Source organism: Cloeon dipterum, chromosome 1 (genome assembly GCF_949628265.1).
Source record: "Cloeon dipterum chromosome 1, ieCloDipt1.1, whole genome shotgun sequence".
Classification (NCBI taxonomy): domain Eukaryota; kingdom Metazoa; phylum Arthropoda; class Insecta; order Ephemeroptera; family Baetidae; genus Cloeon; species Cloeon dipterum.
Window position 1 is genome coordinate 22,775,791 of NC_088786.1, and position 23,403 is coordinate 22,799,193.

General features: G+C 44.4%; 1 protein-coding gene across 6 annotated transcripts in view; it reads right to left on the reverse strand.

Annotated features, from left to right (window-relative positions):
* LOC135935946 (uncharacterized) overlaps positions 1-23,067 on the reverse strand; it is a 42,784-nt gene extending 19,717 nt beyond the window's left edge. For 2 of the 6 annotated variants that reach the window (XM_065478606.1, XM_065478580.1), the window contains exons 1-2: positions 22,698-23,064; positions 20,138-20,205 (exon numbers count right to left, since the gene is read on the reverse strand). In XM_065478606.1, the coding sequence (XP_065334678.1) occupies positions 20,138-20,174 (37 nt within the window). In that variant the 5' untranslated portion in view covers positions 20,175-20,205; positions 22,698-23,064. Of the gene's footprint in view, positions 1-20,137; positions 20,206-22,697 lie in introns of all 6 variants that reach the window. The other 4 variants (XM_065478616.1, XM_065478598.1, XM_065478624.1 and 1 more) reach the window with 3 other exon arrangements.
* Between the last annotated feature and the right edge of the window lie 336 nt (positions 23,068-23,403).

A 23,403-nucleotide genomic window follows, 5' to 3' on the forward strand; every position in this document is an offset into this window, starting at 1 on the left:
AAAAAATACTGTCGTAAATCATAACAGTGTGGAGTGATATTTATTTTGGAGGCTTTAATAAATTGTCAAATTGAACGAAAATAATCTCTTTGTTGATGCTGTTAGCATCAAGATTGTCGTTTAACAATTTGGCGGATTAGTGTTTTGGCCCTTGGATGTCTAAAGCAATTCCATTAAACCATAGCATTGTGCTCTGTCAAGCTTGCTGGCTTGTGCGGACATCAGTGTGCGAGAGCGGTGTGCAATAACGAAGAATAACTGCCACCCGCGGTCGTGATTTATTGGACGTAATTCGAGCGTCGCGGATTTATCAAGAACAGCAACCTCGCTGGAGGCCATTAATCGTGCGATTTTCCAGATTCTGCGTGTCCAGCAGTATTGCCGCTCACTCAGAATTGAATCCGGTGGTGGCAGTGTCGGCGGCAGCGGCGGTAACTTTGGGCCCATAAAATTCTCTCTTTCCGCCCACGAACCGATAGCCAGAAGAGAAAGCACACTACTCGCCATCTCCGCTTCTGCAGTCATTAGTTATCGACTCCACCCGCACGTATTGTTTGCAACAACAACAACAAAACACTTTGAGCCAGCTTTGAGAGAGTCAACTTTGCCTGTGAAGCCCCTGCATGCGAGCAATGCTCTTGCCCTAACCATGGAGCTAAAAGGGAGAGACGCGATCTAAATCTATTTTCAAAGACCTAAATCCAGTCACTTTTTCAATCTGGACTTAAATCCAGATTTGTGAAACTGGGGAACGTGATTACAAAATACAGTTCAATGAAAAGAATAACATGCACATAATGATTTGTAATTAAATTTCAGGTGGGTTTTCCTTATTTGTTGTCCTCCTTTACGCAAAATGATTGAATGATGATGAATCGAGAAAAAAAATTAGTAAACATTTATGCTCTACAGAATTTTCAGCTTCGACATAAAAAAATAACAGCTTATTTGAACAACTATTTCAAACTTTTTGTTTGCATTACCACACTTTTATAATTGTAGAATAGTTATTATGCCTTTGCCCTCTTTGCGATAAGTGTGAGCAAACTGTCTTCCAAACCGAAAATGATTTCACAAATAATATACCACCATAAATAGTGACCTAAATTAGGTTGGATAATTTCGGCACTAGATATATGTTAACAAGAGTATTTATTACCATATGAATTTTTAACTAAAAATAATTTTAATTAATGACTGCACTGTTTAGTAGAGGCATCCGAAGTCTGTTTAGAATGCGCATCTCTGTTACACCACCGCGACAAAATAGGCGGTAGAGTTTGTGGCGAACTTTAGTAAACGCCAAACTATCGCATCCATGGGGGTCTGGAACGGACGTATCGATTATAATTTCATTACACACGTGATGAATCGGAGCGTGAGTGGGAGCTGGTGCGGTCCTTGTTCCGCTCGAGCGACAGAAACGATTAGGCTGGACGAATTTTTCAGCGGAACGTCCGTTTCTGCGGCAAAGGGCTCGCTCGGTCGCTCACGAAGCTTTCAAAAGCACAGGGGCTGGAGAAAATAATATTGTTGTTCGACGGTTATTACATTCGTCTGGCACCCGTGGGAGTGTCTCCGGCGAAGAGCAACTTTTGCTCTGATTATGAGCAGCTCTTTTGCGCTCGTTTGCGATTGTAAACACAAAAAGCAGCGCGTCTCTTTGTGCGCGGCACGGCGGCTAATTTATTCTTGCGTCTTGCAAAAAGGGGGATAATTTGCACGAGTGAGTGCATTTTATCCGCCCGCCGAGCACGTCTCCTTTGTTGGAGGGGATTTCAATTAAAAATGCGCCGCTCCGTAATTGTTTGGGGAAAATAAAAGGGCGAGCGGCTGGCCGACGTGAATTATTCAAGTGCCGGGTGGTTTGGAAAACGATTTTCTTTTGAAATATATGGGCGTCTTGCTGTTTCCTAAAACCCACGCTTTAGAAGTGTCTGGATCTTGATGAAGTGCTCTCTTGCATTAACAAATCAACCGAATTTTAATCTTCCCTTATCTTAAAATACTGGTAATTTGATAAAGGAAGTGTTTAATTTTATTTAAAAAGTAATTAAACAGCTGCAAAAGTGTTACTATTTACTCTTTTTATCCCTGTCTGAGGACCGGGAAGGGCGCGCACTGCACTAGCACGAATGCTGAAACCCGGGTCCCAATAATACCGCGAACGGATAACATGGGTGCACCAGGCCGCACAGGCCCACTGAAGGGCCACTTGCCTCCGCACCGAGGATTGCATTGAAACGCTAGACATTCGTCCCGTGAAGCCAAATCACGCATGCTGCAAAGGTGCAAACCATCAGCAAGAAGCGAGTCGGCGCCGGTGCGCCTCCCAGCCCGTTGAGCAATTTGAGCATTTCGAGTCACTAAACTAACCACTTTTTGCCATCTCTGACATTGGGTAGCCAGTATTGGATCTCCGAACTGCTCAAATACCTCCCATTGCTTTGACACTCCTGAGAGTGCCTTAACAATGCGAGCCAACGGGCTGGTCAAACACATTAAATAGATTAATTCATGGATGCATGAAACTTAAATGGGCATTTCTTGCAGAGTGAGGCCTATTGCAAAGCCTGAAACCATCCACCAGGAAATTCAAAGGATGCATAATCTGCTAGTACGCCACTCATCCCAAAATCTTTCGCAGCATAGTGAGCATATATTCAAACAAATCAGATTCTGCAAAATGGATATAAACTGGTACAATCATCCAAGCGCTCTTTCACTTTTATGGACGCAGAGAGAGAGATAGAGATAGAGCGAGAGAGAGAGAGAGAGAGAGAGAGAGAGAGAGAGAGAGAGAGAGAGAGAGAGAGAGAGAGAGAGAGAGAGAGAGAGAGAGAGAGAGAGAGAGAGAGAGAGAGAGAGAGAGAGAGAGAGAGAGAGAGAGAGCAGTGCACGGCGATTTTTCGCCTGGTGAACAACGGCAGCTCGGGCTCGTTCCGCCCTGCAGAGAGCTGGAAATTTAATTTAGCCGCGTGTGTCGTCGGCACCTCAGGCTCCGGGTCTAGCCATTGCATTTCGTACGGCAAAACAAAATCGAATTCGACCCAGCGCGAAATGCCTGTGCAGCACGGAGGCGACGGTGGCGGAGAGTGTGTGTTTGGCAATAAATTCAGGGCCTTCGATGGCTGCCAGCAGCGTCGACGTGTAATTGGACGGCGGTATTGAGACATTATCCGACGTCTCAATATGAAAAGAATGTTGCACTCCCTTGTGTACAAGTCTAGCTCGCTGGCTCAGCTGGCATTTGCATTGTAAATCAGGCCAAGAAGTGAGAGGGCTGCCGACGAGGCTGAATGGAAAGAGGGGCACGTCTCTTCCTTTGTAATTTGATCAGATAGATAGTAGTGAGAGCGAAAGAGAGAGAGAGAGAGAGAGAGAGAGAGAGAGAGCGCATTCTTGCTAAAATCACACAATAGCTGGTGGTGCCGGCGTCAGGGCTTCGCTGCCGTTGCTTTTCTCCTTGCGCGCACCAGGTTAACCAAGTGAAAAGTCTGTATAATTCACGGGACGAGTGAGCTCTCGAGTATTAAATCTACGCCAGCGAAGGAAGACTCTTTTTGTGCTTGCCGAGGAGAAAAATTCGTTTTGTCCAATCTGGTAAATTGCTCTTCCGCTAACGGTTAACAATGGCCGTCCGTTATTGGATTAGGCTGAAGAATAACGCCGACTCTCTTGCAGGAATATTGATAGTGTGAAATAGAAACATAATCAATTTTTGAGCTAAACTTCGGAAAATGTGTGGCACTTACTTCGATTTTATCGAGTTATCAAGCTCCTTCTTCTCTTTCGTACCACGAAACTGTTCCAAAATTATTCATCCTCTCCAGTTGCAAATTGCAATTTTGCCGCATATATGATTAAGGAAATGGGTTCTCATAATACGGAAGGAAATGGGAATTTGGGTAATAAAGCTGGTGTAAAGGAAGGGTGGAGAGGATGTTTCAAATGTCTCTCGAAATTCAATTAATAATGTAGCCTCTCTTGCGTGTAAAATTCATTTGACATTTCCACATCTCCAACGGAGAGGCTGTTCATTTTCCAATCGATCTTTTTCGCTCGCTATTTCCTACTCCAGCGTTTCATTCCACGTGTTTGCCGACCAAATTCTTGCCTCCGGTGGAATGCCGGGGAAATAAGTTTTCTCGTTCTGCGCGGGCGGCCATCATTATTGCATCACGGGACTGACTTGGCCGCAGATAATCCGACTTTTTGAAGTTGCTCAAGCCCGTCCGGCCCAGAGGCAGTGCTGCCGATTCCGATTCAACTTTAATTCGATCCCGCCGTTCGGATGAATACTTAAGCTCGGCAGCCGCCATTTGCGGTCGAATCAGACCTCATCGTTACGTTGTAAAAAGCCAAATTCATCTCTGTCGGTTTTTCGTCGTCACTTTGCTGACCGCTTAAAATCATTGGGACGCTCTCTGCGGCGTTCGTGCCAGTGGACGTCGCGCGGTAAACAATGGGAAGGGTGGATGATAAATTTATCACTCTCCCGAGCCTCCAGTCGACGCGAATTTTTTGCAGCGGCCTCATTTGGAAGGCAGCAAATCAAACGGAGTAAAGTTATACATACGTATGTAGGCAACCGGCGCGATCAATTTGGCGAGCGCGTTGCATACTTTCATTCGCCAGCAGGTGAGTGGCTTTGGTTTATGACAGCAGTTTTTGGATCGTGGTTTTTCGGAATGCCATTTAATCTGCATCCGCCCTGCCTCCGGAATTTATGGAAATCCATTCATGGCCCAACATTTCGCAGCAGCCTGCCGGCGGAATATTAAATCAATAAAAATCCAATTTAGCCGCGTGAATTCTTTTTGCGACGAGCAACGGGCCAGAGTGTTTTTGATTTGCCACACAAGACAAACAGGAAATTGACTTGTAGAAAATGCAATCCGTTCGAATCTGCAGGCGTGAGGCCTGTTGAGATGCAAGTTGAAATCGGAGAAAGCCTCCTTACACTACACAGGCGATCAGATCGAAAGTGCTCTTTATATCTCTCAGCTGAAAAAGCCTGCTTCCGCTCCAAGCGTGCCGGTTTTCAAAGGGCATTAACGCGAGCTTGCCGGGCTCTTTCACCCAAACTCTCTCTCGCTCACTCGGCTAGCCAAGGCAAACGGAAGGTTTCGTCTTCGGAGGCCGCTCTTCGCACCTGCCATCGGCGGCCCAAAGTTTCGCCCATCCTTACCTTGCAGAAGGCGAAATCGATAACGAGCTGCGAGAAGAATGGGCGAGTGAGCGAAAACATCTCCTCTCAACTCTAATTCAGCTACGCTGCTCGACTTTGATCTCTCATCCGCGGTTATGATGCGCGCCCACAAGAGGAAAAGCATCGTTGGGAAATTTCACTTGGAAGCAGCTCAAGTGCTTGGATGTGATGTTTATTTACCCAATTCTTTCGCCTCTCTATGTAATAGGCGTAGTGCCTGCCGTTCGTCGTGTTCTCTCTTTCTCAGCCCTACTACGTACGGTAGGTTGTATATTTATTTTTGGCGCACCCCAGCACATGTACACACGCATTTCCTCGCGTATCTGCGCGCACTCAGCTTGGCCTCTTACGCAGCGCTTTTATGAAAATTTATTCGTACGCTGCGCATTTTTTCCGCCAGCACGATTGTTCCACTTTTTATTTTCAGCGCATGCTAAGCAGATTTTCCATGTACGCGGGTCGAGTTGGCTCTCGACAGCGTTTGCATGGGAATGTTTTGTTTCAAGGTAAATACAGTAGTGCGGGTAGAGCATGACGAGGCGTGTGTCAGCGTTCTGACCCATCAATCACAATGGATGTGCAGGCGTGTGCTAACCCACTTGCATGTTCCATTTCTGAAAAATGGAACCTATAGAATATTTATGTTGAAAGGCAGCTCCACTTTTATCGAGACTGGTTTACAAAATTCACTTGTTGGAAATGAATTCTGTTGATTGTGTAGTGAATTTAAATAAAAGTATGCACAAAATAAAATATGGTACAGTTTTATTGCAAATTAATTGTATCAATGGATATTTATTTTGCGATTGAATTTTTGTGATTGAGGCTCAGTGCGGTGAAGGATTGCACATTTTTTGTTTGATGTTTCTTTCTAGTTTTCCATGCCCATTATTATATTATTTTATTTTAACTAATCTTTAGTTTTGTATTTACTTAGCAAGAATGAACAAGTAAATTGTTCTCAAGGACTGTATTGCATTGCTGGCGAGTGGCGACTTTCATGGAATTCATTGCATTTCCCAATGTATTTTGATTAGACTCTTCAAAACTTTCATTCTTGTATGGATTATATATATTATGTTTTCAAAAACTGCTGATGAAGCCCTAGGGGGCGGAACAAGCTGTAGACCAATATAAGAACGGAGGTGTGTTATTTTTCAGCAATTATCCTGATTAAATTTATAGTCCCATTCATAAAATTCAGACATTGATATGCTCTAAATATCCAAACCTCTATCATAAATTTCTAGAATGGCGTTTGTCCAATTCAATAAGGGGATATAAAGTCGTTAAGAGGATCCTCTTCCATTATAAGCAGATTAAATGAAAACTGTCCCTTATGTACTGCCAGCTGGAATGGTTGCCGTAAAAAGGTTCCTAGTGTGGAACATAATATGCACTCCTATAAAATTCCCCTTGTTCTACGAGCTGTTGCAGAGCTAGAAGAAGCGAAACAATGAATAAGTGGTTGAAAATGTAGACAGCATATGTGTTCACATCGTGAGCGTTTCCAAGAACGCGTGTCGCTCTGCTACTGGGCTAATTTCCTCTAGCGCTGATGACAAAGCGAGCCGGCGTTGCGAAAATGGAGCTCGTGTGTCCCTGCACCACAAACAGCGCACATGCAGAGGCGTGTAGCATCGTTCGCTGGTATGATTTAAATTCAATTCCCCGGCGCACTTGGTGCGCCCAGCGAGCAGCTTTTGTAAATAACGTAGCTCGCACGCATCTGCGTCGCGCCCACCCAGGCCGTTCGTTTCCTTTTAGTTGGAAAAACAATGAGAGTGGGCCTTTTAAAAGTCAGTATAAATAAAGCGGGGAGAACGCCCAACACGAAGCCTGAGTTATTGGCCTTTGGGATGCTGCTTGCAAAGTTACGAGGGTGGGCTTCCACTTCTTGTAAACGAAAAGACCCATAAATACGTGGGAGGAAAGAGTGAGTGGGAGTAAGACAAGCATTCCTCTTTCGGCTACTGCTCTGCGTCCGACTGCAGGCAGGTGTCTTAATTTTCTGCTCAGCTGAAAATTTCTGGGCTACATTAACTGAGCCGTCTTACTTTGCGTGCTTTGCGGAAAGTCTTAACTCCGCCGCAGAGACGCTATTAAAAGCGGCGGCGGTCCCCAGTCGACGGGTGTTTTTCTCCGCGCCGTCTCTAGACAAGTGCCGGCGAAAATTAACTTTGTCTGTGGTTTCCGAAGTTTTTCTTTACAGTCTTATTGCGAAAGCACCAACTTTCTTTTGTGCATGCGAAAAAGCTTCCGCTCTGATAAATTCTGGCGGAATAATGAACAGCGACGCCGCCGGATCGTTTTCTCGCTGAAATGAAAACGTAAATTCTGCAGCCAAGGCAGAGGAAAATAAAAGAAATGCAAAGCAAGTAATTTGCTCCGACGCCTTAATTACTCTACTCCGGGTTTCATTTGCAATTTTAAGCGGCCAGCAATTTGTCCGCCCGGCAGGTAGTCTGCCGGGAGTATGTGTATAGCGATAATATTAACGCTTTCTGGCTGGAACAGGCGCACAAACGCCATTCCGGCTGCTGCATATTGTTCAATAACACGCACAGACGGAAACAAACCGGGCCCGTCCCTTTGAATTCCCTGCCTCTGTCGTCGCTCGCTGAGCAAATTTCCAGGTCCATTGTTGACTTGGATTTTCGACCGAGTGCTGCCCTTTAATGACGCAGCCTGCATGAGCGTGCCCCTGCGTTGAATGCTTTCCCGCCTCGCGTTCGCACCTCTCGCGCGTGCAAATGGAATTATTCAACAACGCCGCGCGCGCTCAGATTCCCCAACTTTTGCCTTTTCAATTTTTTTCCTTTTTCCGTGACAGCACCGAAACCCAAAAGTTTAGTCGCAAGTTTGCCCTTCTCTGCCCGGCTAACAGATTACTTCTTCCTCTCAAAAAATAGGCTCCGCAGCTTGTTTTTATGTGCGTCGGCGCTTCCTTTCCCAGATATGTACGCAACTTCAATTCGCCGGCAAACTTTGTTCTGTTTGTTGTTCCTACATGGCTGAAAAGCTTGACAGCCCATGCAGTAATTTCGTTAGCCTTTCGCTGCCAAAGTCAAATACCGCAAATTACGTATTCATCGCCTTTCTTTGTTAATGATGCTCCGTCATGAGATTTTCAAATTTTGGTTTAAATCATTCATATTTATTTTTACACGGCTAAAAATGCCGCTGGTTAAGTGCCAGATGAAATTGACTTTAAAGTATGCATTTGAATTGTTGTCTGTAGCAGGTATGTGCGTCATAAAAGAGAGCGATGACAAATATTTTGCTGTAAGCGTGTAAACATTCGCTTTCCACAACAATATATATGTGAGGTTTCGACAAACATTATTTATCCTGTTCTCGTTTTACCGGTATCAAGAGCCAAAGCACATTAAATTTAACTATATGAAGAATTTAAATTCCGCGCGTTTTCCTGCAATTGACCGAACGTCATTTTATTACTCTACTATCAGTCGAGGAAAATGTCCAGACTTTTAATTCTTCATGCAAATAGGACCTGTTAGGATTATTCCAGAAAATTAACTTCAACATTTGCATAGCTTAAAATAGCTTCCTTTCATTTACATTGCTTGCGACAGTTTAAAAGTCATTTGCAAATGTTGATCTGACTAAAACGCCTTCATGAGCTCTCATAGTTGTACTGGCGAAGGTACAAAATGTTGGTATGAATGAGATGAAATTGGTTCTCCCGAACTAAATATTTGGCTAAATTTTCATTGCAATGTTTTGTAGAATAAGCCAAAAGCATCTGTGAGAATACGTGATTTACATAATTCTCCAGAGAAATTGCAAATAACACTAAGCGTGTTTTTGTTCTTAGCGCACCGTGAAGAGGTGATTAAATAGCATTTATCCAAGCTTGCTGTATACTTCCTAAATTTTCATGATTGCAAAATTCAGTATTTTAAGTCAACACAGCAAAAGGGCGTGCTATTTTTCTTTCGTGATTTTCCTTTGATGACTCATGAATTGAAGCATTTTGCCGACGGCTAAAATCGTACTCCGACATACGCAATGAGGATATCATCGAGATTTAGGGCGGCTTTCGCAACTCGTGCTCAAAAGCGTCCGATATCCGCTGGAACAAAAAAGCAGAGGCGCAAAACAAGCCGGCTCGAGCATCATGAATAATCGGCTCCTGTTACAGAACGCTTCACAAACACACAAACACCCCACATGACACTAGAAGCGGGGCACAGAGCTTAAAAAAGGAGCGAGTAAAAAGGCCTGATCAATTCTAGAGTTAATTTGATTAAACGAGCGGAAGAGTGGAGCTTTTATTTTGGAGCGCGCACCTCCTGTACGGGCATTTATTTTAATTAAATTTGAGCCTGATCTGCGAGTGATTGCGAGTGACGTGGAATAATGAGAGGCTGCGTGCTCGTTGATGCCTGCCATGCAGCGGCAAAGCACTCCACATTATACTCCGCCTCGTTCTCCCGCACCACTCTCGCACACACATAGTCGTCAGTCAACATAAATATTACGCGAGGGCAGACGAACGCGCGATCGATCAAGTCGGTCGGCGCGAGATATAGCTCCTGAATATTTGCTATGAAAGCGCGTCGCGCGCCAGCATCACCTTCTGCATTCCCACGGGCCAGGCCGGAGAGCCGACTTTGTCGAGATCGTTATACCTATCAGTTGTAGCTGGTGCTGCATTTGAGAAAAAGAGCTGAATCATGTCTCGTCTGAGAATTGAATCTGCCGCAATTACACTGAGAGCTCCTTCATTTACGCTTTCAGATATTAAATGAATTATTCATCGATTAGGGTGTCAGTCAAACTAAAATTTTAATGTATTCCAGGTAAGCATATTGATTTCACCCATCTGAATTTCAAATTCCTCTTTTATTAACCTTTATTAATTTTCAATCGGTTGTTAAATATTATCTTGTTGAGAGTTAAATCTTTTTGTTTATTAACCTATCAAATGAATGTGTCAGGTTTCAGTCCTATTGAGCCACCAGTTTAATACAACTAATCAATTCCATTAATTGTTCAAATAAATCAAAGGTTAATATATATTGACAAAATTTCAACATCATTACAATTTCAAAACTGCGCTAGAAGGAAACAACCTGAAACCCTTTGGCTAGATCCGTTTTGCAAAAGTATCAGAAATCCCGTTCCAATGCTGTTTGCGCATTTACTTAAATTTACAATCAAAAATTTCGTTTCAAAGTGTATACAAATCACATACGGCTCATGGCACAACCTTTTCCTTGCTGGGCGTTCATAATTATACCTAAATTTGCAATTTGTAACGATTACCTTCTTATAAGCTTAAATAAAGAATAAAAATTAAAACGAGTCGTGTATGTACAGCACCCTGCTCCTTGGTCATCAGTCTTGGATCTTGAGTACTTGGAGAAGTTTAATTTTTCAACTTACACTTTAGAATCGTGGATTATTCGCTTGAGGCTGCCGTAAACGCGTACCTTGAGCCCCGGCGTTAATTACACGATCGCACTAACGAGAACGACGAAAAACACTCAAGCCGTCAGAGCAACGCGCGCATGCACATGTTTGCGCGGTGCAAAGCAGCTCTCACATCAAACGCACGGGTTGAAAAGATGGGCCACGTGCGCGAGAAAATGAAATTTCGCTTTACGCAAATTAGCCAACCACTCCGGCGAGCTAATGTGGCAGGTCAATATTTATTAATTAAATTCCCCCTGCAAAGCTGGTGCGCGGCGGCGAGAGAAGCAGTCGAGGCAAGGTTTATGAAGCCATCCTCCAGCCCAGCCTGGCGCTTTTTCGCAAGACGATGCTGAGTGGGCCCGAGAGAGGCGAAAGGTCAGCAAGTCGGGCAAGCGGGGCGTAATTTTGCTAAGGCTCGTGCATATTAAAACGAGACCACCGCCCTATTTTCAATGCATGCGTGCGTATTCATTTCATTATGCCTGGCGCTAGGCAAACACACACACGCCCTTTTGTTGCCAGTTCAGCCGACAATGCAGGTCATACTCACAAACAGCGCGCGGCCAGCCCCATTTGTTCTTGGTCCGACCCTTTCGCTGCTCGGACCTGTTTCCAAGCGGCAGCGGTAAATTGAATAGTATCGATTGTTCCTCGATGTGCAGTGTAGCACGTGTATTGTGCACACATTGATCGCACACTCGTCTGATGCGGAGTGAGATGAAACTCGGTCTCTGTTCATCATCATAATTAAAACGAGCAGCCACCCAATGGAATAATGGACGAGGGAGAGCGTCGTTACTGTTTGAATACTAGCACGCAAACTCATGTGCCTGTATTCCTCGGACAGAATTCATCGCATTCATCTCTTGATTAAAAAAAGTATATACGTGTGAAAAAAATGTATTTTTACGATGTGCAGAAAAATATGATAAATGATTTAAGTTATAAAAGATCAGTCCCCTTCAGCTTTTCTCTCCACACGTTTGTTTGCCTGAAATGTTGCTTTCTTATCACTTGTTTATATGCTAAAACAAATTTAAAATTGTAAAATTGATTTTACAATGGTCACTCCATAGGCAAACAAGGAATGAAAGGCTAAAAGAATTGAAAAAATTCTAAAAGAATTACAATATCGCAAGCTCTTGTATTTTTTTGCTTACTTGAGAAAAACAAGTACACTGTATTAAAAAAAAACACTTTAGAAATCTAGTGAGCTGATGAAAAGTTAGTATATTGTAATAGCAAGTTTATTGCAAATGAAACTGATATCTATGGCTGTGAACAATCAGATAATGAAGGGTGTGAAAATCCACTCCTTTAGTACCTCTCGAATTACACGGGAGCACAGCTAACATGCAGGTTAGTCAGGTAATTTCTAGCAATTTCCGGGGATATTGACACGCGTTTTAAGGATAAACAAGATAACTAAGCAGGGGCCCAAACTCCCAGGCAACAAAGCACGAAATTGCCGGACCTTGCTGGTCGAGGGGCGGACGCTCCCTAATCATATAATCGCTGGCTTTGTCCCTCGAGGGTGTGTGCTTCGTGTTTTCCTACTTGGCACGTAGAAACAACGACATAAACGAACTGATTTTGAGAGAAAATTACGCTGGCTCAGAATTAATCACGTCTCCTCCTCGTTCATGTCATCGCAAGTTTGTTTCTGAGTTAATGTCATGAAGTGAAAATTTCGTTAAAAGTACAAGAGGAAAGTTTTGTGCGTCAGAGAGTCTTTTGTGACAGCAGCCACTGACAGCAGCTCTAAACTCGAATATTAACTTTGGGAGAAGCGAAACGAGCACAATTATTTGAGAGTTCGGGACAAATTAGGATGAAGTGCTGTTTTCATCAAATGCAAGAAAGCAAAACTCTTCAAAAGACTGGGTGGGCTCGATGAATTGGAACGGGAGATGTGAAATGTTGATTTATTGGCTTCTTCAGCTTCCTCCATCGTCAAAAGCACTCCTAAATCTTAAATAAAGATTTCAATACAAGATATATTATTCCTTTGGCTGTTGTGACTTTTCAAATGGGTACAGATTTATCAAGATTTTTCTTTTCCCTTTAATTAGAAGACTTTGAAGACGATGGTAAAAAGCAGAAAGATACGTTCTCCACGTTCTGAGCTCTCATTAGTGATTTTCCGCGCAGCATATTGGAATGATTAACCCCATCCCACTTAACAGCGCTCATCAAGATAGTTTCGGAATATTACTCTCTGGCAGAGCCAAAGCGATTAATCGGCCTGACAAATGAGCGCGAGACCATCAGCGGCGTGTGCAGTGTGATCGTCTCATCACTTTGGTGCGAACGAGGCTGCGGCCAGGCAAGCAGACTGGGGTGACCACCCGTTTTTCTCCCTCGCTCAGCCAGGCCAGGCCAGTCATGGCGCGTGTGTGTGCTTTGCTTTTGCAAAGAGGATGCAATAAAGCATATCTGAAAACACGAGAGCGAGAGGCCGCGTTTGGGAGCACATTCGCAAAGCCCAGGAAAATCCCTGGAGGGTGCTGGATTTAGCGCACGACTCGGTGGAATTGCAATTGCGATGTCCGCCCCTCGGGGAGCGGCGGGTCCTTAGACACACACCGCACTGTACTCACTCGCCCGTTAATTTAAAGCAGTTAGCGCTCCAAACACATGGTCACCGGGGGCTGCTAGTCCCTGCCCGATCATTAGGTCAGCCCGCCCTCGTTTTCTGCATCACGTTTGGACCGAGACATCGTTTACATAGCGCTACCAGATCGGCTGCAACCCAGATTTGCTTATGTGACAACGGGGCTATTCCCACTGATGACGAGACACTAAATCGTTAGCCCGCCTCCTACGTGGTCAAGCTATAAATTAAATGCCGTAGAATTACCTCTCAAAGGGTCGTAGTTTTGTAATTATGCCGGCTCATCTCCATTGTTGCAATAGTTTAGGCGTAGAGACGAGTAAAAAAATCTTGAAAGATATGCCAATGAAGGCAGAAGCATGCGAGGTTGTCATAATTGTCAGAAGAATTAAATAATGCAGCTTCCACGGTATGTAACGGGCTGTTTATTTCCATTTTCCTACAGGAAGGTCCTGCTCTGCCAGTTTCGGCTATGCTTCCATTCTAGCTCAAGAGTTAGTGCTGCAACTAGTAGCTGAAACTATAGTAGAGCAGTTCCTTTCTGTAGAAATATGGAAAAATATACATCTCGCTAAACACCGAGGAAACTGCATTTAATTCCTCTGACAATACAAAAATCTGGCAAAAATCGGAGTCGTAAAGTACTATCACACTTTAATATTGCCAGCCGCGCCAGCCGCCGCCGGGCGAAAAAATCGGCTAAACCTTTCCCGCCAGCCGCCGCCTTAAATCTCGCGGCTCAGACCACTCTAATAAAAATTGATTTAATTGAAGCCATAACTCAGTCAGTTTTCTTACACTTAATTATACATTGATTGTCTTCCAGAAAATTGTGCAACTTAAAAGTTTTCATTTGGCAATGCAATTGGGATACCCGCAAAAATGTGAAAAATGTGAAGCCTACTTTAAATGCAAAATCTATACTAGCGACGCGGCAAGAAAGATTGAAACAAAGTGATCGCTCAACGTCTTCCGTCGCCGGTGACAAATTAGCTAACCCACTGAAAAAAGGCGCTTCGTCGTCAGTAAAAATAGCTGCCGAAAGACTTAGAATAATAGCACGCCATTCCTCAAGCACGTCGTTATGCATCGTCATAAATTCTTTATTACGTCCTAAACAAATAGCGTTTGTGAGCGAAAGACCGGCGTACATAAAGCGGGAAATCTTATCTGCGCGTCTCATTTCCGCGCTCCCACCTCCTTTGTGTCGCAAATCCTGTAGCACCATGCTGCCTGCATGCATTCATCGGCAATAATGATGCGACGCCGAGAGAGGGTTAATCGATCGGCGCCCGCTGCACCGCTCAACGAGAGATGCTGCGAGTTAGTCACGAATCAGCTTATCTGCTCCACATTTCATTTTATTGTGTCACCCTCAACATGGGCCGTCCGTGCACAAAATACTGGGGCGCGTTTTTGACGAGTCTGGCTGCTGCAATTTGTCACGTATTTGTGTACAAGAGACAGCTATAGGCAAGGGCGGGGCCTCGTGAGTCCACCACACGCCGCCCAACATGCATATTCAAATCCGCGAGCAAAAAGCAGCCAGTTTTGTCAGGTTATTACCATACTTAACTCCTGCTGCAGCTTTTATTCGGGGTTTACGGGGTTTATAAAAATTTCATGACCAAGCGCGAATAAAATTTACATCAAGCGCGGTTTTAGCAGCGCCAGATTTATATTAAAAACAAACCGCGCCCGCCTGCCACGTGCACCGCTATATTTGCGCAGTGAAAATAGTGGAGAAACGCGAGGCATTTTCAATTAAGCTGGCCGCACAACAAATTGCGTCCGGCCACCTGAGAACCTCTTTACACCATTAGTAGATGCTTTTTGGGCCATTCGTTTGTACGACGCTCTCAAGAGAACGACTGGCTGGCGCTCTTTGTTTCTGTCACTCGCACCTACTCTGCAGGCTCGGCTCGCGTAAACTAATTGATATGCGAAGAATGGATGTGCGGACAAGCCAATCACTCATTCTGCGAGCAAAACACGACTGTGAAATCTAATTGGCGCCGCTGGTTGAATTGCAAATTAGCCACGAGCTGCACATTTCACGCGCGCAAATCTGATTTAAATGCAAATCGATTGCGATGAATACACGAGCGACGCAATCCCTAAAGCTGCAACTCGATTATTTCCAAGCATATACGGCGTTGTAATTTGTCCAGTGGACGCATATCAATTTACACATCGGCAGCTGCGAAAGTTGTGAGTGATTGGTTAAGCCTCTGTACGTATAAAGAGGATTGATACTGCAAAGTCCTGGAAAATCCTTGTTACCAGTACATGAACTCATGCCTTAGGATTCAGTTGAATCCAAAATTGACGTAAGTAGAACTCTATTTTTTTTATAAATGTGGCTGCAACGTTAGCATGCTTTTCAAAAGGTGAAAAACTGTCTCCCTATACTTGAAATATGTATTATTTTATTTCACAACAAAGAGTTTCCTTAAAAGGTTTCATACGCTGTTAAACAGATCACGACGAGAGAAAATGCGGTCAATTTGTAGAAAATTTGACAAATTTGAATATTGACTGTAGCAAAATCATTTTTTGATTTATACATATTGTACATTGGACAAATAAGTTATCGATCAACTACTGCTTTTGCATCCAACAATTCAAATATTTTTCAATTGTCACCATGTATCAATCCACTTTAAAGCAAGTTCTGGCTTATAAAGATTTTTTTAATTCAGTGATTGAAAATTTTATTTTCTTGCGGAGTTAAAAAGAGTTAAGTTTCTAAAAATAAAATTACCTTTAAGTTGAACTGATTGAACTCCCCCTCACTCATTAGCCTTCACAAACCTCATAAATTGAGCATTCATGTTAGCATCAGAGAGGATTAATTGGGATTAATTGATGATTGCGAGTTGCTGATAACTCTGGAGTGCATTGAAGAGGCATGAATAAATAATATCTCTCCTTGTAATATTAATTGGCTCACAATTTTACCACGTTATTGATCCCTAACGATTATCTCACTTAATAATAATTAATTTCCGTTCCATGAAGCGCATAATGTAGATTTTGATGAGCTCGTTTTCGATGAGATTGCCTTGCAATATGCAGAACCTTTGAAAGCCAACGTCGCTAAGACAGCCGCAAACTTACTTACAAACTCCATCATTCCGAGCAGCTTTGCTCTCATATTCCCGAGTTTCTCCTTGCAGCGCAGAGGACTAACGAACGTGTCGGCTGACGCGGTTTCCATCCATCTTTCGGGAGGAAATCGATGCGTGCTGAATTAAAATCAATCAATCAGAAGGCAGCCAAATTAATTAGATCAGCTTGCCACAACGCGGAAAGAAGAGGGGTGAAAATCGATTTTGCTGCTGCTGCAGGCCTCCTTTCATTTTTAAGGTAGCACGTGGAGGTGTCTCTCCTCTCGGACCAAATGCTGCTTTGACAGCAGCACTGAGTGCATTTTGCAAATACATACGTATGTATGCGCTCGACATTGTGTATAATCGGCCATGTAATAACGCCTGAGTGGCCACAGCCTCTTGACTTCGGTGCTCTACTTTGGCGCTCTACTGCTGAACAATGGAAGCCCTGCAAGCCTCAGCGCCGGCAGTGACTTTTATCATTAACGAGTAAAGTCCATCTGTGCAATAAGTCAGCAATATTAAATATTCAAAGCTTTAATCGCCACTGTCGGGATGTTTGAAATGTCTCATTGAGTCTCGCTCACTCACACTCTCCCTCATTGTTTGACGTTCCGCTCTGCAAGCGAAACTTTCCTCTCGAGAACAGAAAAGAGAACGAGGCGCGCCCGAGATTAGAGCGTGAAACTAATTAGCAAAACAGTGCTGAGCTAGAGGGAAGAGACTTGAGCAAATCTTTCTGATCTCCCTTTTGAATCCACCCTCTCCAGTAATGATGATTGCTTTTCAGATTCTTTTGTTGTGAAAATTTAGCTAACGGCATGGTTTTTATGTCTCTCTATTTTAATTAATTTCTAAAGAAAAAATTTATTTTTAGATTTCACTTTACCACTAATTTGAATTGAATAATTGCCAACCAAATTAAAACTTAACAATGACGAATAGGAAGAAAAGTTGCTGAGATTCTAATCTATGGTGGCAACGACGCTTCTCCACATTAACCTACTTTCGAATTATCAATACGAGCTCGACGTCAGCGTACCGAGGTGTTTGTGCAAAAGTTTACAAGAACGTGAGAGCGGACAGAGCTGCGAGCATCTTTTTATAGGGCTTGGAAAGGGAGATTGAAAAAGTACTCACAGTGGTGGAGCAGGTAGAGAGAGAACAACGAGAACTCTTGCTTCGAGAGCGAAGCCTTAAGAGCTTAGCAGCGGCAGGCCTTTTAATTTAAAATTTAATTTCCAGGTATGTAGGGAAGCTGGGAAGCGGATAAATCATTGTCAGAGCTCGGAACGGATGGGATAAAGCAGCAGTCTCATTACGATTACACAAGCGGCGCAGCCCGGGAAAAAAAGAAACAGAAAACTGCACAAAGAGTCGTTAATCTTAATCATGAGAAATCAAGCATCAAAGAGAGCTCAGGCATGCGCTGTCGGCAGCGAAAGGCCGACGCCAATCCGATGGATCGACAGGATCGCACATCATTGCGATTCCCAGAGGGAAGCCGGGTTTTCGGGCCGTCTAAATTGCATTGGGCATGGTGAAAACACACACGCAGTGCGTGCCCCAATTCATTTATAGCTAATATGCGTTTTACAACCGTTTTTACGGTCGTTTGTCAAAAGTTTGTGCGCTTAGCGTAAACACGCAAGACGACGTTTTTGGCCTATAAACGCGGAAGCCGAGGGGATGAATGGTGAAAGTTTAGCGCCTTGAGCCGTTCGGGTGGACGCAGCCATGGAGGGTTCTTTAATCAAATTAAAAGTCCGCTATGAGCCGTTTGTTGTGTCCCAATGCGCAACTAATCATAATTAGCTCGCTCGTAAATACACAGAAATCCCTGGCGTCGCAGAAGTTGTGAAAAATCCAATCCCGCAAATCTACATGTCTCATGATTTGTATTTTTCTTGTCATTTCGTTAAATCGGCTGTAATTTAATGAAGTGTCCTTCTCATTTGACTATCATGTTGCGGGAAATAAAATCGGCCGTATACATAGAACGCTGACGGGTAGCTTTGGATTTGAAACACGAAAATTACACCAACTACAAGAAAAATAGCGCAATTTGGAGTAGAATTGCTTTGAGAGATAGCCTGACGCTATCAAATGACGGCCTATTTGCATTTCAAAGGGGTGCTCCCAGGCTACGAGGAATATGCCAGCCCAAGTGACCCATCAAGAATTCCAATCCAAAGGGCAAATCAATTCTTTGTGCTTTTGAATAAGAATGGCTGCGTGACGGAGATTATTTCCCAACTTAAAAATTCCGTCCGCATTGTTCGCGTGATAAAAATTTCTCCCAAAAAATCATCAGCTCTCTACAGAACAAAAGCGAGCGCTGGATGCCTCTCTCGTCCTCCAACGCTACGCAATCTGCGAGACAATGAGAAGGTAGTCCACCCGCTTATCATTCACGCTACACGGGCTGCATAACCATTTAATCGGCGGGCGCTAGGGTAAGCCTACTCCGGCGGCGAGAACGCGAGCTATCAGTCATCACATAACTCTCGCAACATTACGCGTCGCACCACTCACTGCCTTTGGTGTGAGTGACATTCCACAGCGAGGTGTGCATTAAATATGCCTGCCAGCTCCTTTTTGCATGCTCCACTATTTTATGCTGTCGGTTGACGCGGCGCAGAATGCCTTCTGCAAATTAGACTGACTGAGAGCAGCTCCATAATTTATTCGCTCACTGTGCTGGTGCATCTGAAATTTTTAAGCGGATTTTCGAGTTTCACGTAGCAACGCTCGGAATAAATTACGAAAACTTTTTCACTTATAAAGAGAGGAAATGCTTGTTATAAAGAGCAAATTGCATACAACGTTACTGCGCTGTTTAGAAGGGCTGCGGAATTTTGTTACAAATAAAAGATGACCTTTGCAATACACAATCATTATTTTTGGTCCCCTTTTTTTGGAGTTTGCTAGTCGAAATGGTGTCATATATATCATATTCAAAAAGCATTTATTATTTGTTTAAATAGCATTAAAGAAGAAACGGTTAAATAATTATTTTATTTTAATTAAAGTACAGTTGATTGCTACAAGACTTTCATTTAGTAAAAAATCAACATGGGTTATGTTGAAAATATTTTCCTCCTCCTCTATTGCACAAGCAGAAAATTATCATTTTCAACTAACATCCACTCGGTTCACCTTTTTGCATCACCTCAGAATATTCGCGACCATTCCATTTTCTCCTGAAATCGATACTTGACTCTCAATGCGACGGCATAATGATGAATAATGCAAATTCGACAACTCAGTTGTTATATCCGGGTGGAGGTGGATAGAGAGCATCGCATTTCCAGGTATAAGACTCCCTCACGGACGGTAAGTAGGGTAAATAGGCCAAATCGGTATAAACGCCAGCCTTTTCATCTGCAATCTTCCTCTCCACTGGAGCTTTATCTTCACTTGATGACAGTTGCGAGGAAACACAATTTCCAGCGAGCATTTTCCACGGCGCGGAGTAAAAGATGTTCTTCATTTTTTCCCCACCCCAGCCACTCTCGGCACAGCACCAAGGCTCAAGTAGTCTCCGAGAGAGGCATTTCGGGGGCTCACAATTCAATTTCAAGCACAACTTTTGCACGCGCGAGCAAAAAGTACGCAACAAGAGAATATTTCTGCTTTGAGTGTCTGGGCCAATAAAATCAGAGATAAATTTCAACGAAACAGCAACGCAACCGCGAGCAAGTCCGTGTGTCAAATGGAACAACGAGTGGCTGGGGCTTTCGGGGGGTGTCCTACCTGCGTCGAAGTATCTCTTTGACGTGGCCGTCTCCATTTTTATTTCCCTCGGCGGTTGCCTTTAGGACCTGCAAAGAGATTTTCAACATCATGTCAATGTCCCTGGCGTACATACACAGCCGTGTAGTTTAATATTACAGCAGTAAGAAGGGCACAAAAAGCAGACAGCGCGTGGTCGGCTATTATTTTTTCTTTCGTCTCTTTTCCCTACCTTGACAGTGTTTACCTTCTCGTCGTGCGGGAGGGCGAGGGAAAGTGTTAAAAAAAAGAAGGACGCAGACGGAAGATCGAGCTTTTATGGTCCACCCATCGGGGTCACGCGGAGTCCCTGGAGCGGTACACAATAGCGCCGGCGACGGCGATAGGGCGTCGACGAGAAATATTTATCCGCACTCACATGAAGGAACAAAAAGCAAAAACGGGTCTGCGCCGTCCCACCCCGCCATTATTAATTTGCTTCAGCGTGTTTCTCGCATGAGCTTTATGGAGCGTGTGTGATTGAGAATGATGCCTGCTGCATTCTAGAGAGAAGGAGAGAGAGAAAGAGAGAGAGCGAAAGTGGTGTGGCAGTGGTGGCGGTGGCCGACCCCACATAACACATATGCTGCTGGCTGGCGAACGCACAAGATCGATATTTATTAACTCAGGCGGAAGAATTTTTCATAAATATACTATTTTACCGTTGATTTCCCGTAGGAATTTTTATGCCGTGCTCCGGGAAATGCGCTCACATACTTACACACTGCAGCGGATGTGTGCGAACGACCATAAAGAGTGCGCGAGAAAATGCGAGGGCTGCAAGCGCGCGCGCCTCTAATCCATCAAAGATTGGGCCGCAGAGAAATTGCTCTTTCAAAGGCGGCGCTGCTGCTCGCGCCCTTGAGGAAAAGGAGAAAAAATAAATTTCACTGCTGTCTCTCGCTCGGTGTAAGAATGCCTTAATTAGCGGCCTTTAAGAGCTAATTTGTCGCGTCATTCAGTCTCAAAGTGGCGAAACAATTACAAAAATCCTATTCCACTCCTCTGTCTGCTTCCAATTATAAGATCGAATTTTTCGGCTCTCTTGAACGCGCGTTTACTCGAATACCTCGCAATGTAATTGATCCCCGAACAGTTTCCAATTCTCATCTATTTATTCTTTAAACCTGCTCAAGCAAATATTTGCAGGAGGAAAATCATCTTGAAAAGTTAAACCTCTGCCACTGCTGCATGTGGAATAAATTCGTGAGAGTTTTTCCCTTCAACGTTTGAAAGGGAAGGTATTTTTCCGCTTCGTCGGAAGCTTCATTGCTGTTTTAGTGCGTTTCAGTTTTCACAAGATTCGAGCGCTGTGTAGCAGTATTAGTGCCATTTACATGATACTCTTGAAAATCGCATGTTCTTTGCTGATGCTCCATAATACAAAATATACAACTTGGCGTGTTTCCTCTCCTCGCATGTCAGCAACAGAAATCACCAAATTTCCATGCCATTGATTTTGACAAGCGAATCCCCGTCGAACAATGTATTATTATTTCCTCGAATCCTTTTGCCAAAAATTCGATCTCAACGTGCGTCATCGTTGAGGGTGTGAGACAGCGAGCAGCAGTTTCGAAACAGCGGAGAGAAAGATTATACACGAGTGTTTCGCCGGAAGACCTTCATTCAGCGAATTCTGCACAACTCACTGTGCCTGGTGGGCGAGCAAATTAGTTTCCTAATTTCCTCAACGACTTGATTCCGACAGAGGCGTGCGTGAACAAGGCCCACCCTGAGCACTGCCTGGCGAGTATGGTGAAATCCACTTATCCGGGTATATGCCAGCCAGCCGCATTATGTTATATCACCCGCGCCGGGACACCGCGCCGTTAGTGTATAGGATAGGCTGGTTCATTATAGCAGGCAGGGCAGATGCTGTGAGATCGAGGTTGCTGGCAAAATTTCTCGCGGATATTGCCCTTGGAATATAATAGGGAGAATCTCATACTCCAGAGACGACAAAGCTCCGTCGTCTGATTTAAATTTCAAATTCGTCTCTCGTCGCCAGTGCGTCCGGAAAGTGAAGCAGAATAAGTGCGGATTTTTTTGAGATAATTGCTTCACACACCGTGCATTAATTCATCTTGAGTACACTTTCTTGGGCTCTTTTGCTGAGGGATTTGCATTTTTATTGCCAACGAGAGAGCTGCTCTCGTTATACAAGTAACGAGATAGCAAGGGAATAGGAATTAAAAATCTCTGCTCGGCGGAGATTGAGAAGAGTGATCTATATAGCGCTTTTGTGCCGGACTCTAGTTGGCCAATAAATTGGCGGGTTACACGTGTGTGTTCTTCCCTTTCACATCTGATAAGGGACATTAACTGGAGGGCGGCGGAAGACCCAAACAGGAATTAATTGTGCAAAAACACACCGAGACCGCGCGTGCGGGGGCGGCGTAACATCGGAAAGGCCCGCGCAGGCTGCGCGGTGCCGCAGGTCGGCTGCTGAGTGAGGCAGAGATGTGATCGCGAGCGTGGAAACGCGAGAGCAGCAGTGGTAGCAGCAAAAAATCATGAAACACAATACACACGGGAAAATTACCTATTTCCATCGATTTTGCCGCCGTTCAAGCGTCGGATACTGGAGATGCGGAGGTCGTCAATAAAGAGCACTTTGGCGGTGTGGTTGGTGCAGTGGAGCAGGTGAAGCGGCGGCGGCGGGTGTTTGTGTGTCGAGCTCAAAAGTGACCCCAGGCAACTGCAAGAAGGGGTGACCCGGCCCGTGTGCGAGATGCCCCTCTCGCCAAGCTGTTCCGCTCTCTCTGCTCCGCTCTGCTGCTGCGACTCCAATTCACCCCCTCAATTTATATCTCTCACCCCTCTAACACTGGAAGCCTGGCTGCTGCTGTGTACTTTATCTGCCTTTTTGCAACTGCGCCCTTCGGCGGGCGCCCACCCCACGGAGCGAGCGGGTGTGCGGGCGCACGCGGTTCGGCCAAATCGCAGCATCCCACACATACAGCAACACACGATTCCTCCAGCTCTCGCTCTCTCTGGACCACCGCTGGAAACACAACCCTAAAGCGAGCGCACCGCACACCCCACCGCCGCACCCTTGATTAAAACGCTGGCCGCTGATAGCGCCTCGCGCGACTGCCCGGAAAAATCTCATGAAATATTTAGGCCGTGATTTCAGCTGCGGAAGTTCCACTGAGCCTGCAGCCGCGGGGTTCTCACCAGCAGATGAAAAGTTTAGTTTCACCGTCGCCGCAGCTCTAAATTGCAGTGCTTAACATATTTGAAAAGTA